Raw genomic sequence first — 18,402 nt, 5'->3', positions numbered from 1 at the left:
TATTCTATAACTACACCATCTGGTCCTGCAATAAACATTGTGTGTTTCACCATATTCTGGGCTCCTTAGCTGTGATTTCTGCATTGAAGTGTGACACTCTGCCATAGAATAGAATTTGCCGAGCGTGTAGTAGGAAAGAGAAAAAAAAAATTCTTTGTACACATGTCAGGAAGTTGTTTCTGCTGCTTTAGGTAGGTTATTCAAGTGTAATGATGCAACATAGCAATTCTGACCGTAACATTTAGGGGGGGATTCAATTCCCCCTGACACAACGCCACATTGAGGGGCATATTCAATTTTTGCCTTTTCCCGCAGCGTTAAAAGTATTAATGCTATTACGGTAATACTAAGCCAGATTTCAGCTTGCAGCTCCCTGAGCTGCGAGCTGAAATCCAGCGTGAAAGGTAAAGTAATAACGGTAATTACGCACACTATTACCTTAATGACGGTAATAGTTTGCACGCCGCGTTACTTTTACAGGTAACGCCAACAATTGAATTTACCATTAATACGGTAATTTTAGCACAGATTTCTGCTTGCGGCTAAGGAAGCTGCGAGCAAAAAAACGGCGTTGAAATTACTAGACTAACGGTAATTATGTGCACTATTACCGTAATATCGGTAATAGTGCAGAGGCTTCATCACTTTTTACAGTAACGCAGCCAATTGTATTACCCCCATAGAAGAAATGGGTTTTGTACATATTTTATAGAAGTTAGACATAAGTGTCTGAAGGGAGTGGCTGTTGTCAAGCAGATGCATCTGCTCCTCATTTAGACCTGGATGCATCTTCAACTCTAAATACGACGTACATACACATTTACTTGCATACAAATTTTTCAAGCTTACACTTAAATTTGCATTCCACTCTGAATCAGGCCCATAGATTTCACATACGACTATTATGATATTGTTCAACATAAGAAACGCAATATGACAAACCTAAAGTTAATGCTTTGTTCACTGCAAATACTGAAACTAACCATTTTTTCATCAGTGTTTCTTCTTACTCTAACTCTGTTTGATTTTGTTTACATTGTTCTTAATTTCTAACATTATAGTTTTAGTTATGAAGTTCAAGTTAGGTATTATTCACATTAAAAGATTAATAAAGTGTAGTTATCAGTAAATTGTATTAGCTGGAATAGGAATAGAAATATAATAAACAATACTTGTAAATATAGTGATGATCCTTGTATCCCTATGTTTACTTCAGTAAACCATCCTCTTTATTTCTTCTGGCAGGATGCAGCACAAAACTACAGGAAATCATATACCAACAAATAATTTTAAATTTTGTGAAAGCAACTTTATGTTCAAGTAAATACTCCAAAATGCTAGTAAATAAGTTTTCAATAAATCGTTTTTTGAGATTATTCATTTTCATGAGTAATATTTTTCACAGGATAGGTACTCTCATATAGGCTCATTAAGAAATGTCTGATTAGTTAAGAGCACAGACTGTGGAACAATAACATTGAGGGTTAGAATCCTAGCCAATTCTTGAAGTGGGGCGGTATGTGGCAGTGTGATATACCGACACTTCTAATCGCCTTTAAAGCTGCTCATATACTTTACAGGTAGTGCTTTACTTGCAGGGCATATGAGCATTAGATTAAATAACACTGCTACATTAGCAGCAGACAAGAATCGGCTCCTTTGTGGGGAGTGTGAGAGGTGGAAGGAGGGTCATGGGGCAGCAGGAAGCATAGTATGAGTCTCCAACATGGGTGAATGTAAGGGGCAGAGCTGATATTTGCAGCTCCTCGAGACTTGGTAATATATTGTCCATCGATCAGTTTTTGCAGCACCCACATTACTTTGATTGGTACTTGTTCTCTGTCAATCTGTGTTTTGTAAACTAGTCAGAGCCTGCAAAACCCAAAGGAACATCGTTGGACTGGCCCAGCGGGCTACCGGTGAAATCACCAATAGGCCCGGCTACCTTACGACCACACCCCCTTATGTACGTGGGCGGAGCTTACCTGGAGACCCGTTGTCCTCACCAGGGTCCTCTCTGGCGTCCCCGCTACTCAATTGCGATCATGTGACCCACCCCCTCCCCGTCAGCTGATTGATGCTCCCGCCGCTGCTGAAGGAAGGAGTAGAAAGGCTGCAACTAACAACACATCGGTAAGTAGAGTTTAACCACTTTTTTGTGCTATCACTATATATATATATATATATATATATATATATATATAATGTGTGTGCATGAATTGGGGGCACGATTGCATATGGAATATGTGATTTGGGGGGCAACACTGTGGGCATAATATCAATTGGGGACACTATAGCATGGCATATGTGAATTTTGGGTATTACTGTGTGGCATAACATTGTTTGGGGGCACTACTGTGTGGCATACTATTGTAAGGGGCACTACTATGTGGCATAGGGGGTCTGCCTATCTATACTAAACTATAGGTGGGCTAACTATGCTAAACTATAGGGAGGGGGGCTGCCTATACTAAACTATAGTGGGGGGGGCTGCACACAGAACACTATAGGGAGGGGGTGATTGGACCTTTAATTTAATGCTGAGGTGGTTTGCATCTATAATTGAATGTGGGGCTGAGTGTGGGGAGGAGGGCTATCTATTACATGTGTATATTAATTGGTTGGCATTTCTAAATGTACCCATTATTTTTTCCAAATAGGGCCCTCAACATTCCAGGATCCAGACAAGCCACAACTAAAGAAACCAGCAGCCACAGGTGGTAAAAGTGACAAGAACAGGTAGGACAGTCTGTCAAATATTCTCAGTCTAGTGCAGGCTTGACTAACCTGTGGCACTCCAGATGTTGTGAAACTACAAGTCCCAGCATAACCTTCCAGCAATAAGCTGCTATATATTGGCAAACCATGCTGGGGCTTGTACACCGGGAGTGCCACAGGTTAGCCAAGATTTTTGGTGACTGTTCTGCCCAATCTAAGGGACAGGTCAACACTGTGTACTCTTTATACACACACTGCATTCTTTACATACTACACTATGGTGCTAGCTGTTCTTCATGGGCTGACCATTCCCCCCTCTAGTGTCTAGTCTCACCTCTATGATGGCTGGCCACACTCCCTCTGGTCGGCCCCTAGTGTTGCAGTCCCCTGCTGGGCCCTTCATGCCCCAGCCCGACACTGCAAAGGAAGCACCATGTTCAGAGCACTTCCACAGCTCACTGGCCAGAATATCAGTGAGAAAAAACACTGCAGGCAGTGAAACATAGTTACAAATAAGATATAAATGGATATTGCCTTCAAAGAACTCAAATGGTTTGTGCAGTGCATGTAAGTTATCTTTTTTTAGCATTATACTTTTGTAATATTATTTTGCAAATGCCAGCATTATGATGAAGATAGTTGAAATAATTACATCAGCAATTGAAATACATCTTAGCACGTATTCCCAATGAAAATAGGAGCAGGAACAGATATAGACAGGAGCAAGGGGTGAGTAAGGCACTGAGAAAGCAGGTGAATAGGGAGAGATGGAGAGAGGGGATTAGTGTTATGAGACGCTGCCACCTGAGGCTCGTGGTCTCCTAGTTGCGTCTTGGCTGTTATGGCAACAGCCGGAATGTCATTTCCTGCTTCCATGTCCTGGCCGTCACTGTGGCAACGGCTGGGACGCTCTGCCTGACAGCGCACATCCTGGCATTAGTGACATCCAAGCACGTGCGCAGATGTGAATTCATTATTTTACAGCCTCATGTGCCACCCCATTTCTGATTGGGCAGGGAGAGCTTAGCCTTACTGCCTGTTATAGCATCCTGCGCCCTGCTGCTCTGAGGTTATCCCTGTGTTTCCTTAGGATAATCTGCTGGAACTTCTGTTGGACCTGTGTTGTGAGTCTCTGCTTGTTTCTGGACTTTGCTTGTGTTGCTCGCTGACCTGACCTTTGGCTTGTACCATGGATCATCCAGCTCGCTGCCAGCCCTGACCTTTTTGGACTGTTCCTAACCTCTCTGCCTGCTAAGGGCCCCTGACCCTGGCCTGTGTTTGATTATTCGCACCTATCTTGGCCACCATTTCCAAGTCAACAGCTGTGGTGTAGCATATTAGCTTCCACTATGCAAGAGCTTCAGACCTGGGAGCATCCAAGTGCTTATATGCATATAAAGCTCTATGGAAAAGGCAGCTGATATAGACGAAGACCTCTGTCTCCTGTTCTGGAAGATCATACATATAGCCGCTAGCGGTTATAGTAAATTGGGATGAATATAGAGGCACATGGGGAGAGTGGGCAGGCAAAGCAAACAGATATGTGAAAGGAGAAGGATGGATGGCAAAGGGAGAGGTGAAGAAATACAGGGTAGACATTATGCAAAGTTGAAAGGATACGAGATATGAAGGAAAATTTAAGTTCACAAAGGAGATGTGAGAGATGTGGAAACCCCTGAGACATGAGCAATTGTTATATTTGACAGTGAGAAAAATGTAAGGAGTGTGGTCTTATGGATCTTAGTCAAAGACACACTATTGGACAAAAGAACTTACCAATCACATGCCACTCTCCATCTTCCTATCTCATTTCTAGCCTCTTCTAGTCTTATCACATTCAAATACAGTCCAATCTAACAAACAAAAGTTACAGAGCACATGAATAAAAGACTTTTACAGTATAGAGTCTTGCATTTAGCAAATTTTATTACGACCACATAACATTTACAAGCAATGGATGAATTAGCATATGCAAATACAACTTACTCACCAGTGAAATGTTTCCTAACCTTCATGCCATCTCTTTTTAAAGTGTTGTATAGTTAGTTTGGGACATTTCAGTAATTACTGTGTATGTTTTTAATTATGTACTTATTTCCTTTCCAGCTTTACTCCTGAAAAGTACCCAAATGCGGGATTAGAGTCAAATTTTTGTAGAAATCCAGATGGAGATGAGCTTGGGCCTTGGTGTTATACAACGGACCCCTCAACCCGATATGAACATTGTATTATTCCACAATGTAATCGTAAGAATATGCTTATAACTTTAAATATGTGAGGAAAAAATAATAAATCCATATGTATATAATATGGATACATAACTCTCTGTGTTGCGTCTGCATGCAGGTTATAGATAATGCTGGCAAGACCTAGCTGAAAGCTACACTAATTAAACACACTTATGAATAAATGGGTGCTTGGCCAAAATAGATACTATTCACCTCCTGGAAAATATCCCTGACATTAAGTTATTAGTCCACATTTAAAACATTATTAGGCTATACAATATATCTATAGCCCCATCAACCCCAAATAACGATAATAATTCCCACCTTTGGTAAACCCCCATATTCAATTAATTGCAGCCACATTATATAAAAAGCCCTCCTATACTGTGTTATTAGCCCCAAATGACATAAATAACTAACTAGCAGTCATTTTATTTTCAATTTTACCACAACATTTCATTTTTACCATCAATCCTATGGTACATTACTGGCCCCCACATTCAATAAATGTAGCATCTGCTCATACTCCCTTTCTGTAGTAGCAAAGAGTTGCTTGGATTTATGTATGTCTTCTCTTTCTCAGCCTTGATCTTCTGAAAGTGCCTACACCTGAATCCTCATTGCATTTTAGGATGATAGATTTCTACTTGTATCTCCTGCTGCTGACTTCCTGACCTTGCTTTCCCAGGCTTTCTTCTGTTGCCTTTCCCCCCCAGTCCCTTAAACTTATAACTTTAAATATATGCTAAAAAAAATAATAAATCCATATGTATATAATATGGATACATAGCTCTCTGTGTTGCGTCTGCATGCAGGTTATAGATAATGTTGGTAAGACCTAGATGAAAGCTACACTAATCAAACACACTTATGAATAAATGGGTGGCGTGCTTGGCCAAGCTAAATGCAGTAACAGCTCTCAAAGTTCTAAAAAAAAAATCTAGGTACTATTCACCTACTGGAAACTATCCATGTCATAAAATTATTAGCGTACATTTAACACAGAGACGTTATTAGCCCTTACAATAAATTTTTTAGCACCCATTAAACCCACATTACATTAATAGGTCCCTCATTTGATAAAAAGATGCTCATATTCAATTAGTAACCCCACAATACATAAATGGCCCTCACATATTGAAAATCCCAATAAATAACTCCACTAGCAGCCACTTTACATTAATTCTCCACAACATTACATTAATACTTCCACACTATATTAATAATCCATATCAAGTCCACAATACATTAAAGCCCCCCACATTTATTAAAAATAGACCCCTTTTTAAACTAATAACCACCACTATCTACTACATTACATTGATAGTCCCAAATTTACAAGAACAACACTTACCAAACCTCACATTAAGTTAATATAACCACTTTAATGCAGAACTTAAATAATGTGGGAGGGACTCCTCTGATTGCTTCCTGTGTGATCTGCGAATGTGGGAAGCCATGAGCTGCCCCATGTGTGCTGAAGGGTGGAGGGGGGTCAGCTCATGCACAGGGGAAGGAATAGCTGGGACAGGGGTTAAGATGAGGGAAGTAATGGAGAATGGTCAGCCAGCATCAGGTAGCAGTCTAGAGGGAAATTTGGACCTTGGTGTTACACGACAGACCCCACAACTCGGTATGAATTTTATATTATTCCACAATGTGAAGGTCAGAATAAGCTTATCATTTTATATATATAAAATAAAAAATAAATATACACATATGTGTAGGGTGTTTAGTCAAAGTAAATGCAGTTACAGTCCTCAAAATGCTAGAAAGAAAAAAATAGATACTATTAACCTCCTGGAAAATATCCCTGACATTAAGTTATTAGTCCACATTTAAAACAGAAACATTATTAGGCTATACAATATATCTATAGCCCCATCAACCCCAAATAACGATAATAACTCCCACCTTTGGTAAACCCCCATATTCAATTAATTGCAGCCACATTATATAAAAAGCCCTCCTATATTGTGTTATTAGCCCCAAATGACATAAATAACTAGCAGTCATTTTATTTTCAATTTTACCACAACATTTTATTTTTACCATCAATCCTATGGTACATTACTGGCCCCCACATTCAATAAATGTAGCATCTGCTCATACTCCCTTTCTGTAGTAGCAAAGAGTTGCTTGGATTTATGTATGTCTTCTCTTTCTCAGCCTTGATCTTCTGAAAGTGCCTCCACCTAAAACCTCATTGCATTTTAGGATCATAGATTTCTACTTGTATCTCCTGCTGCTGACTTCCTGACCTTGCTTTCCCGTGCTTTCTTCTGTTGCCTTGCCCCCAGTCCCTTAAGCTTATAACTTTAAATTTATGATAAAAAAATAATAAATCCATATGTATATAATATGGATACATAACTCTCTGTGTTGCGTCTGCATGCAGGTTATAGATAATGCTGGTAAGACCTATCTGAAAGCTACACTAATTAAACACACTTATGAATAAATGGGTGAGGTGCTTGGCCAAGGTGAATTCAGTAACAGCTCTCAAAGTTCTAAAAAAAAGTCTAGGTACTTTTCACCTCCTGGAAACTATCCCTGTCATAAAAGACATGAACTTTCTGTGGGGTTTTGGGAGGTGTGGTCTTTCGGTGAACATCAGTGAATACACGCACACAGGACTGGGACTACATAAAGATAGATACAATTTTAATCTAGCAGCCCCTATCATCTGTTGCATTACATAGCTCCCATATTACAGAAATAACACTCACCAGGCCAACAATACATAAATATCCCTTGCCATCACTACAATTACCTGCTCTGCAGAGCACGAATTATGTGGAAGGCAGATTCATCTGGCCGCTTCCTGCAGTGTCTGAACATATGGGAAGCTGTCACTTACTCCATCTGTGTGTTACGAGCCGCGGCGGTGCCCAGCCGCCGCGACTCTCCTACCTCCGTCCCAGCCGTCGCTATGACGACCGGGAGGTCACTTCCGGGGGCTCGCCGGCCGCTGCCATAGCAACGGCCAGACGCTCTTCTATCCAGCGCCGCGTCCTGGCATTACAGGGCAGCCGGGCGCGTGCGCAACAGTGGGGCAAGTCTGCAGGCTGATTAATTCCATCAAGGAACAGCCTGTGGGCAATTAGAGTACTGGGCTCTCATTGGTCTGTTTCAGTATTTAAGGCAGGGAGGGCTTAGCCTCCCTGTCGGTGATAGCTTCCAGTTCCTGTGTTGCTGCTTGCTGCTGTACTTTGGTGTTAACTTTTGGATTGAATTCTGCCGTGTATGACCCCTGCCTGTTTTCTGGATTTGCCTATTTGCCTGTGCCCTTGACCTTCTGGCTGGTACCACCATTTCTGCTGATTTGCCCGTGACCTCGACACCCTTGGCTTGTTTCCTGACTATTCTTCCTAGCAAGTGACCCCTGACCTCGGCCCCTCCTTTGGAACTGCTGCCTGCCATTATCCTCTGCTCCTGGGTTCCCCGCAGCTGATACACGCCACACGACCCTCTGTAGTCTGCAGCCAAGTCTGTCCCCACCACTAGGGGCTCCAGCGAACACCTGACTGTCAGAGTAGACTCCGGGTGGTGTTGTATTGGTTGGAGGGGTTCATGACATTATAACTGGCCCAAATCTTTGGAGAATTCGCTTCAATGGAAGATAACGGAGCAAACTTTTCTCCAGCCCAAATTCTGGCAGGTCAGATCCAGTCCGTCTCACAAGTGGTTCAGAACCTGGTTCAATGCCTGTCTGCTCAGGAAGAGGCCACCAGAGCCGCTCAAGCCCAAGCCCAGCTAGACCCATCAGTTCCTGCTATGAAACCCAAGCTGAATTTGCCGGATCAATTTTCTGGGGACAGGAATCTCTTCCGTAACTTCAAGGAGAGCTGTAAATTGTTCTTCTGTCTCCGACCCCGTTCCTCCGGCTCTGAACAGCAAAGAGTGGGTATCGTGATTTCCTTGCTTCAGGGGGACCCACAGCCCTGGGCCTTCAGCTTGCCTTCTGAGAGTCCTTCTCTGAGGTCCGTGGAATCCTTTTTTGAAGCCCTAGGCCTTCTGTATGATGACCCGGATCGGGTAGCGTCTGCTGAGGGTCACCTCAGATCCCTAAAACAAGGCTGATGTTCTGCAGAGGAATACGCTGCTGAATTCCGGCGCTGGTCCACTGATAGCGAGTGGAATGACCCAGCTTTACGCAGCCAATTCCGTTTGGGGTTATCGGAACAAATAAAGGATTCCCTGGTACAGTATCCATCACCTACTTCCCTGGAGAGACTCATGCAGCTTACAATCAAAATTGACAGACGCCTCAAGGAAAGAAGAACTGAGAGAGAAACATCCATTCCCAGTACGTTCCTTTCTGCGCCTCCTCCTAACATGGAAGCTGCGGAACCGATGCAGTTAGGCGCCTATCGCCTCTCTCAGGAAGAGAGATCTAGGAGACGCACCTTAGGCCTCTGCCTATATTGTGGAACTAAAGGTCATCTCCTGCGCTCTTGCCCCAACAAGTCGGGAAAAGATCAGGCCTAGAGAAGGTGGAAGAGATTTGTCTAGGTCTGCACTTCATTTCTTCCAAAAATGCATTAATAGTTCCCGCTAAACTTTCTTATGGATCACACTCTTCTGATACCTCAGCCTTTATTGATAGCGGTGCCGCAGGCAACTTTTTGGATACAAGTTTTGCCAAGTCCATTGGAATTCCATTCATCAAAATGGATTCCGCTATTACTGTCTGCGGTCTAGACGGGGGTCCTTTACCGGGTGGCAGGATATCCTTCACGACTCCGCCCCTACGTCTTACAGTTGGGTCTCTTCACTCTGAAACCTTGTCTCTTATCCTCATTGATTGCCCTTCTGTTCCGCTAATTCTCGGTCATCCATGGCTTCACCTCCATAATCCTGTGATTGACTGGAATCTGGGAGAAATTACTCGTTGGAGTACTCACTGTTCTCAAAGTTGTTTCACCATGTCTCTGCGGCTCCTGCAGTCGCGCCCATATCAACTGCCCTCTGCGTATAGCGAATTCCAGGATGTGTTTTCCAAGAAGGCGGCTGATTCGCAACCTCCACATAGAGACCTCGATTGTGCCATTGATCTGCTACCAGGTTCCAAGTTGCCCAAGGGAAGGTTGTACTCTCTTTCTGGCCCTGAGACTAAGGCTATGCAAGATTATGTGGAGGAAAACTTGCAAAGAGGTTTCATCAGACCTTCAAAGTCTCCTGCAGGAACAGGGTGTTTTTTCGGTTCCAAAAAGGATGGTAGTCTACGCCCGTGCATTGATTATCGTGGACTGAACAAGATCACCATCAAAAATACTTACCCGCTTCCGCTCATCTCTGTCCTGTTTGACCAATTGAGAGACGCTAAGATATACACCAAGATAGATCTCCGTGGCGCCTATAATCTTATACGCATCCGAGAGGGCGATGAGTGGAAAACGGCCTTCAACACTCAATCTGGCCAATATGAATATTTGGTCATGCCCTTCGGTCTGTGTAATGCACCTGCCGTCTTCCAGGACCTTATTAACGAAGTACTCCGTGAGTTCCTGGGCCAGTTTGTAGTGGTGTATCTGGACGACATCCTGATTTATTCAAAGTCTCTTTCTCAACATCGTGATCATGTCAAACAGGTTTTGCTTAAACTCAGAAAACATCATCTCTTCGCCAAGCTTGAAAAGTGTGAGTTTGATGTCGAAAAAGTGTCATTTCTTGGATATGTAATTTCTCCTGATGGATTCTCTATGGATCCTAGTAAAGTCCAAGCCACCTGGACTGGGTACGTCCTACGAATCTAAAAGCAATCCAAAGATTTCTGGGCTTTGCAAACTACTATCGGAGATTCATTCGGGCTTTCTCGGATCTTGTGGCTCCCATCACTGCCCTTACCTGCAAAGGGGCGGATCCTTGTAATTGGTCACCAGAGGCCATTGCATCATTTGAAGCTCTTAAAACAGCGTTCACTACTGCTCCGGTCCTCAAGCACCCTAATCCACAGTTGCCATTTATTCTGGAAGTTGATGCCTCGGAAGTAGGCGCTGGTGCTCTCTTATCCCAGAGGGACCCCGGTGACCGTAAGGTGCATCCATGTGCCTTCTTCTCACGCAAGTTTTCGTCTGCCGAAGTCAACTATGATGTGGGTAACCGGGAACTTCTGGCAATCAAGTGGGCATTCGAGGAGTGGCGCCACTGGCTTGAGGGTACAGTTCATACTATTTCAGTCCTCACTGATCATAAAAACCTATTGTACATTGAATCCGCCAAACGGTTAAATTCTAGACAAGCTCGGTGGGCCTTATTCTTTACCCGCTTTAACTTTATTCTAACCTACAGACCCGGTTCTAAGAATATCAAGGCGGATGCATTGTCCAGGAGCTTTCTACCTCATCAATTACCCACTGGTGAACCATCATCTATCATTCCGGCTTCTATCATTCACGCTGGGTTGACTCAGGATCTAGGAAACACCATACGTCAGTTTCAGAAAATTGCCCTTCCGAAACACCTCCAGGACGTCCTTTTGTTCCAGTGCATCTTCGAAGAGCGGTTCTCGCTGAGGCCCATAAGAACAAATCAGCAGGGCATCCGGGTATCTCCAGAACCCTTGAAATACTTGCACGTTCTGTATGGTGGCCTTCCTTGTCCTCGGATGTGGAGAGTTTTGTCCGCACCTGTGAAGATTGCGCAAAAACAAAACTTCCAGAACTTCTCCGTCAGGTACACTTATGCCCCTGTCTCCGCCTATGAGACCCTGGACACATCTGTCCATGGATTTTATCGTGGATCTGCCATGTTCTTCAGGAAACAACACAATTTGGGTAATAGTGGATCGTTTTAGCAAAATGTCCCATTTTGTTCCATTAACCAAACTCCCCAGCGCTCAGGATCTGGCTGTGCTGTTCGTGAAACATGTTTTCTGTCTTCATGGCTTACGCATTAATATTGTTTCCGACCGGGGTTCCCAATTTATCGCCCAATTCTGGAGGTCTTTCTGCAGTCTCCTGGGAATTAACATAAGTCTCTCTTCAGCCTATCATCCTCAATCTAATGGGCAGAGTGAGAGAGTGAACCAGTCCTTGGAGCAATATTTACGTCTCTACATCACAGAATTTCAAGACAATTGGTCATCATTGCTTTCGTGGGCTGATTTTGCGTACAATAATGCATCTCACTCTTCCACCCAAGTCTCTCCATTTTTCTGTAATTTTGGCTTCCATCCAAGGTCCAATTCATTATCATCACTCAACTATTCCGGTCTTCCAGAGATCCGTTCCACAGCTTCATACCTTAAATCTGTTTGGAAGAAGGTGCATTCTGCATTAACTTGGGCTTCTTTCCAGTCTAAAAAATTTGCAGACTGTCACCGGAAGGACTGTTCATTTAAGGTGGGGCAAAAAGTCTGGTTGTCCACACGCAATATCAAGCTCAAACAGCCTTGTAAAAAACTAGGGCCTAGATTTATTGGCCCATTCCTGATCATCAAACAGGTCAATCCTGTGGCCTTCAGGCTAAAGCTTCCTCAGTCACTTAGGATGCCGAATACCTTCCACTGTTCTCTCCTGAAGCCGGCTATCCCTACACGTAAGTCTAGGCTTGGTTACTTACGCAGATCTCAGTCTGTCATCCCAGAGGGCCACAGGGAACTCCTGGTGGAGAAGATTCTGGACTCCAAAAAGGTCCAGGGGCAAATCCACTTCTTAGTCCAGTGGAAAAATCGTGGCTCGGAGGAAAGATCTTGGATACCGTGGAGACGCTTACATGCCCGCAAACTCATTGAATATTTCTTCAAACAATTCCCTGGCAAACCTGGATGTCGGGGTGCTTTGACCCCTCCTCAAGGGGGGGTACTGTTACGAGCCGCGGCGGTGCCCAGCCGCCGCGACTCTCCTACCTCCGCCCTGGCCGTCGCTATGACGACCGGGACATCACTTCCGGGGGCTCGCCGGCCGCTGCCATAGCAATGGTCAGACGCTCTTCTATCCAGCGCCGCATCCCGGCATTACAGGGCAGCCGGGCGCGTGCACAACAGCGGGGCAAGTCTGCAGGCTGATTAATTCCATCAAGGAACAGCCTGTGGGCAATTAGAGTACTGGGCTCTCATTGGTCTGTTTCAGTATTTAAGGCAGGGAGGGCTTAGCCTCCCTGCCGGTTATAGCTTCCAGTTCCTGTGTTGCTGCCTGCTGCTGTACTTTGGTGTTAACTTTTGGATTGAATTCTGCCGTATATGACCCCTGCCTGTTTTCTGGATTTGCCTGTTTGCCTGTGCCCTTGACCTTCTGGCTGGTACCACCGTTTCTGCTTATTTGCCCGTGACCTCGACCCTTGGCTTGTTTCCTGACTATTCTTCCTAGCAAGTGACCCCTGACCTCGGCCCCTCCTTTGGAACTGCTGCCTGCCATTATCCTCTGCTCCTGGGTTCCCCGCAGCTGATACACGCCACACGACCCTCTGTAGTCTGCAGCCAAGTCTGTCCCCACCACTAGGGGCTCCAGCGAACACCTGACTGTCAGAGTAGACTCCGGGTGGTGCTGTATTGGTTGGAGGGGTTCCTGACCCTGTGCAGAAGGATGGAGAGGGGGCTTGCCCATCTGGAGGGGAAAATGGAGTAGGTGCAGGAGGTGGGAGGATGGAATTAGAGTAATGGAGAGGCCCTGTGCCCTGACTGGCTGTGGACTCTGTATGTCAGCCTAGGTATCGTGCAATAGGCTGACACACATAGATATGAGGCAAATAGGGCAAGAGGCTGATACCTGCTATCAGCAGAAAGATATTTATTTAATGCTTTGTTTAGGGAGGGCCAGCCACCAGGATGGACCCTAATGCCAGGGTTTATACCCTACAGGTCAGGGCCCAAAAAAGTACCTATCCCACATGCAAACAACATATTTTTTATTTTGGAGATTGAAAAAAAGCCAGTTGGCGACAGGCCTTCCATATGGTCAGACTGCTTGCATTGATATAGGGAAATCAACTATGCTGTAAAATTCTGTTTGTTTAAACAGTTCATTTCAACCCACTATTTATTTCAAAGGAGTTTGCTCATGTAGTGGATACCCAACTGAATGGTCATTAGAATGTATAAGTCAGTGATATGAATAGGAAAATTCCAGCAGAGTGCTTGTGTAACCCTCTGTAGAGGATATGCACATCACTATGAAAATGTGGCAATTCAATTTGCTGTAATATTATGTGTAACTGCGGATGCGCATTTTTACCGTTTTTACTGTAAAAATTAACATTTTTTTATCGTGCCCTCTGTGGCGAGCAAGAAAAAATGAGGGTTGTATCCGAAAAAAAAAATCTGCGCGAGATGTCTCGCAGCTGTTCCGGGGATAAATAGAGCAGATTTTTTCCCAATTGAATCTGCCCCATAGAATAGAATTGGTTTTATTTTCATATGGGTTGCATATTTTTTACTTACTATACAAGCGCAAGTCAGGTGCTGCATTTAAAAGCCAGTGTATATAGGTTTTAAAGTATCAGTGAATAGTTACAAAATGGAGCTTGCTATTTTGTCTCCAGATTGTTATTACTGCACAATAATTGCAACATTCTATAAAACGAATGTTTATTTTTTATTACAGCCTACCTTGAAGATTGCATCAAAGACAATGGAAAGGATTACAGGGGAACACAATCCAAAACACATTCAGGGAAAACTTGTCAGCACTGGAGATCGACCACTCCCCACAACCCAAAGTATGACATAACATTTTCTATCCTGTAAAATTATGATGATGATAGGTGATATAATTAAATCAGCAACTCAATGAAAATAGGAGCAGGAACAGGTATAGACAGGAGCAGGGGGAGAGTAACTCACTGAGGAAAGCAGGTGAATAGGGAGAGATGGAGAGAGGGGGTTAGTGTTACGAGTCGCGGCGACCTGCGGCTCGTGTCTCCCAGTTGCATCTTGGCTGTCATGGCAACAGCCAGGCGGTCATTTCCTGCTTCCGTGTTCTGGCCGTCACTGTGGCAATGGCCGGGACGCTCTGCCTGACAGCGACGCATCCTGGTATTAGTGGCATCCGGGCACGTGCGCAGATTCCAAGTACTTGTATGCATATAAAGCTCTACGGGAAAGGCGGCTGCGATAGGCGAAGACCTCTGTCTCCTGTTCTAGAAGCTCATATCTATAGCCACTAGCCATAATAGTAAATTAGGATGAAAATAGAGGCACATGGGGAGAGTGGACAGGCAAAGCAAACAGATAAGTGAAAGGAGAATGGACACATGGATGACAAAGGGAGAGGTGAAGAAATGCAGGGTAGACATTATGCAAAGTTGAAAGGATACGAGATATGAAGGAAAATTTAAGTCCACGAAGGATACGTGAGAGATGTGGAAACCCCGGAGACATTAGCTAATGTTATATTTGACAGTGAGAAAAATGGACCTTAGTTGAAGATACACTATTGGACATAAGAACTTACCAATCACATGCCACTCTCCATCTTCCTATCTTACTTCTATCATCTTATAGTCTATTCACATTCAAATACAGTCCAATCTAACTGTGAGGAACCCCACTAGCCCGTACAGCACAACCCGGAGTCTGCTCTGCCAGTCAGGTGTTCACTGGAGCCGCTAGTGGTGGGGACAGACTTGGCTGCAGACTAGCAGAGGGTCGTGAAGTGCGTACCGGCTAGGGAGAACCCAGGAAAGCGGAGTAAAGTCCAGGCAAGGGTCATGGGTCGGCAGGAGACAGGGAATCCAATATACAAGCCGAGGTCAGGGGTCACTTGCGAGCAAGAACAGTCGTTAAACACGCCAAGGGTCGGGGTCACAGGCACAGTAGCGAAATCCAAAGTACAAGCTGAAAGGTCAAGGGTCACTGGCAAACAGGCAGAGTCAAAGTCCAAGCAGGGGTCGTACACAAGAAATCAATTCACAGGTTGTCACCACCACGATACAGGAGCAGGTTAGCTGACAGGCAAACTGAACGCTATAACCGGCAGGAAGGCTAAGCCCTCCCTGCCTTATATAGTGACATGGGCCAATCAGGGCTTAGCCCTGTAATGATTGACAGGGTGGGGGGCCAACTGAACCAGGCTTGATTAGCCTGTAATAACAAATTAGCGCCTGCACCCAGCCTCGGTGCTTGCCAGGGCGCCGCGCTTTATACACTCGGCATCCGTCCGTTGCCTTGACAACGGCCGGGCCTGAGTAACAGGAAATGACTTCCCGGCCGTCTCCATGATGACCGGGACGCTCGTCGGGCCAGGAAATGAGTCGCGGCGGTGCCCACGGCCGCCGCGGCTCCTGACACTAACAAGCAAATGTTATAAAGCACATGAAGAAAATTCTTTAAAATGTACAGAGTCTTGCATTTAGCAAATGTAAAATTTTATTTGGATCACATAAGATTTACAGACAATGGATGAATTAGCATATACAAATATAACTTACTCACCAGTGAAATGTCTCCTACCCTTAATGCCACCACTTTTTAAAGTGCTGTATAGTTAACTTGGGGCATTGGAGTAAATACTGTGTATGTTTTTAATGATGCATTTATTTCCTTTCCAGCTTTACCCCTGAAAAGTACCCAAATGCTGGATTAGAGGCAAATTTTTGTAGAAATCCAGATGGAGATGAGCTCGGGCCTTGGTGTTATACAACGGACCCCTCAACTCGATATGAATTTTGTATTATTCCACAATGTAAACGTAAGAATAAGCTTATAACCTTAAATATATGATAAAAAAAAATAATAAATCCATATGTATATAATATGGTTACATAGCTCTCTGTGTTGCATCTGCATGCAGGTTATAGATAATGTTGGTAAAGCTACAATAATTAAACACACTTATGAATAAATGGGTGGGGTGCTTGGCCAAGGTGAATGCAGTAACAGCCATCAAAGGTAGGGGCGGACTGGTCATCTGGCACTGCTGGAAAATGCCAGAAGGGCCGATGGCTAAATGGGCCGATCCGGCTGGCTGCCCACCCCAGCAGCAAACTCTCCTGGCAGCATTTTTTTTTCCATTAGGCAGCATGCAAGGGACCGGAGACCGTGCTCTAGCTCTGGACTGGGACGATTGACAGGTAGGCTAGTCCCTACCCCAGGCCAGCCATCATATAGCGCTTGGCAGCGGATCATACAGATCTGTATCTCCCTTCTGTGCCCGCCCTTTTCTCTCCATGAAAACAGTTGCTTTCCCTCCATGGAATGAAGCTGTGCATGCCCTGCCGCGGAACGGAAGACTGCCTGAGGTGAGTTCATAAGAGAGCTGTCTGTTTATGTCTTTATAAATTTATGTCGTGTGTGTGGTATAATCTTGAGTGTAGACATTACTGTGGCATAATATAAACTGGAGCACTACTGTGGCATAATATGAACTTGGGGCAGTATTATGTGGCATAATTGGGAACTAAGGTGGCATAATAGGATCTTGGGACACTAAGGTGGCATAATAGGAACTGGGGACACTAAGAGGGCATAATAGGAACTGAGGACACTAAGGTGGAATAATAAAAACTTAGGGCACTATTGTGTGGCATAATAGGACCTGGGAACATTAAGGTGGCATAATAGGACCTGGGGACATTAAGGTGGCATAATTGGACCTGGGGACACTAAGGTGGCATAATAGGAACTTGGGACACTATTGTGTGGCATAATAGGAACTGGGGACACTAGGGGGGCATAATTGGAATTGGGGACACTATTGTATGGTATAATATGAGTTGGAGGCGCTATTGTGGCATATCATCAACTGGGGGCAGTATTGTGGCATAATATGATTTGGGGGCACAACTGTATGGCATAATATGATTTGTGGGCTCTATTGTGGCTTAATATCAATTGGGGCACACACTCAGGCATGAGGGAAAAGGCAGAGTGCTAATATAATGTGGGAGGTAGGCTATTAATTTAATGGTGGAGTTGAGGTGGGGGCTAATTATTTAATTGTTGCCATTTTATTTGTGGGGTCATGTGGGTCAATTTAATTTAATATTGGGGCCTAGCAATTTAAGAAGGGGTGATTGGACTTTTAGTTTAATGCTGGGATGGTTTGGGGGCTATTATTTGAAAGTGGGGCTGTTGGGGGAAATAAATAACGTCTGTTTATTAAATGTGAGTATGAATTATTTAATGGCGGCGACGGTTGCGGGAAATGGGTATATTTATTAAACATAAATGCTATTTAATTTATTGCTGGGGTTGTTTGGAGGGAGAGAAATAGGTTTATTTATCATCATCAGCAGCAGCTATTTATATTAAATGTATATACTAGTATTTTAATGTTGGGGCTGGAGGAAGGCCTAATTATAAAACATGGGTTGTATTGATTAAACACCAGGGGGTAAATGTATTAAGGGAAACTTCCCTTTACAAATGCAGCACCACTTTAAATTTAATGGCCGAAGACGCTGAACACGCCGGAGTTGAAGAATCCGGACATTAATACATTTACCCCCAGGGCTGGTTGGAGTTTTCTAAATTACATGTACCCATTGATTTTTTCCCAAATAGGGCCTCCATTAT

At 44.1% G+C, this 18,402-nt stretch overlaps 1 protein-coding gene across 3 annotated transcripts in view; it reads left to right on the top strand.

Moving 5' to 3' along the window:
* LOC142144427 (plasminogen-like) overlaps nucleotides 1–18,402 on the top strand; it is a 131,509-nt gene that overhangs the window by 30,821 nt on the left and 82,286 nt on the right. For all 3 annotated transcript variants that reach the window (XR_012689705.1, XM_075203272.1, XM_075203274.1), the window contains exons 5-7: nucleotides 4,825–4,964; nucleotides 14,492–14,606; nucleotides 16,437–16,576. Coding sequence is in view for 2 of the 3 variants with exons in the window: in XM_075203272.1 (XP_075059373.1) it covers nucleotides 4,825–4,964; nucleotides 14,492–14,606; nucleotides 16,437–16,576 (395 nt within the window). In the remaining variant the exon portion in view is untranslated. The remainder of the gene's footprint in view (nucleotides 1–4,824; nucleotides 4,965–14,491; nucleotides 14,607–16,436; nucleotides 16,577–18,402) is intronic.

Source organism: Mixophyes fleayi, chromosome 3 (assembly GCF_038048845.1).
Source record: "Mixophyes fleayi isolate aMixFle1 chromosome 3, aMixFle1.hap1, whole genome shotgun sequence".
NCBI classification, from domain to species: Eukaryota; Metazoa; Chordata; class Amphibia; order Anura; family Limnodynastidae; genus Mixophyes; species Mixophyes fleayi.
Note: the sequence above shows the minus strand (reverse complement) of the source record. Positions and strands in the feature narration are given on the sequence as shown.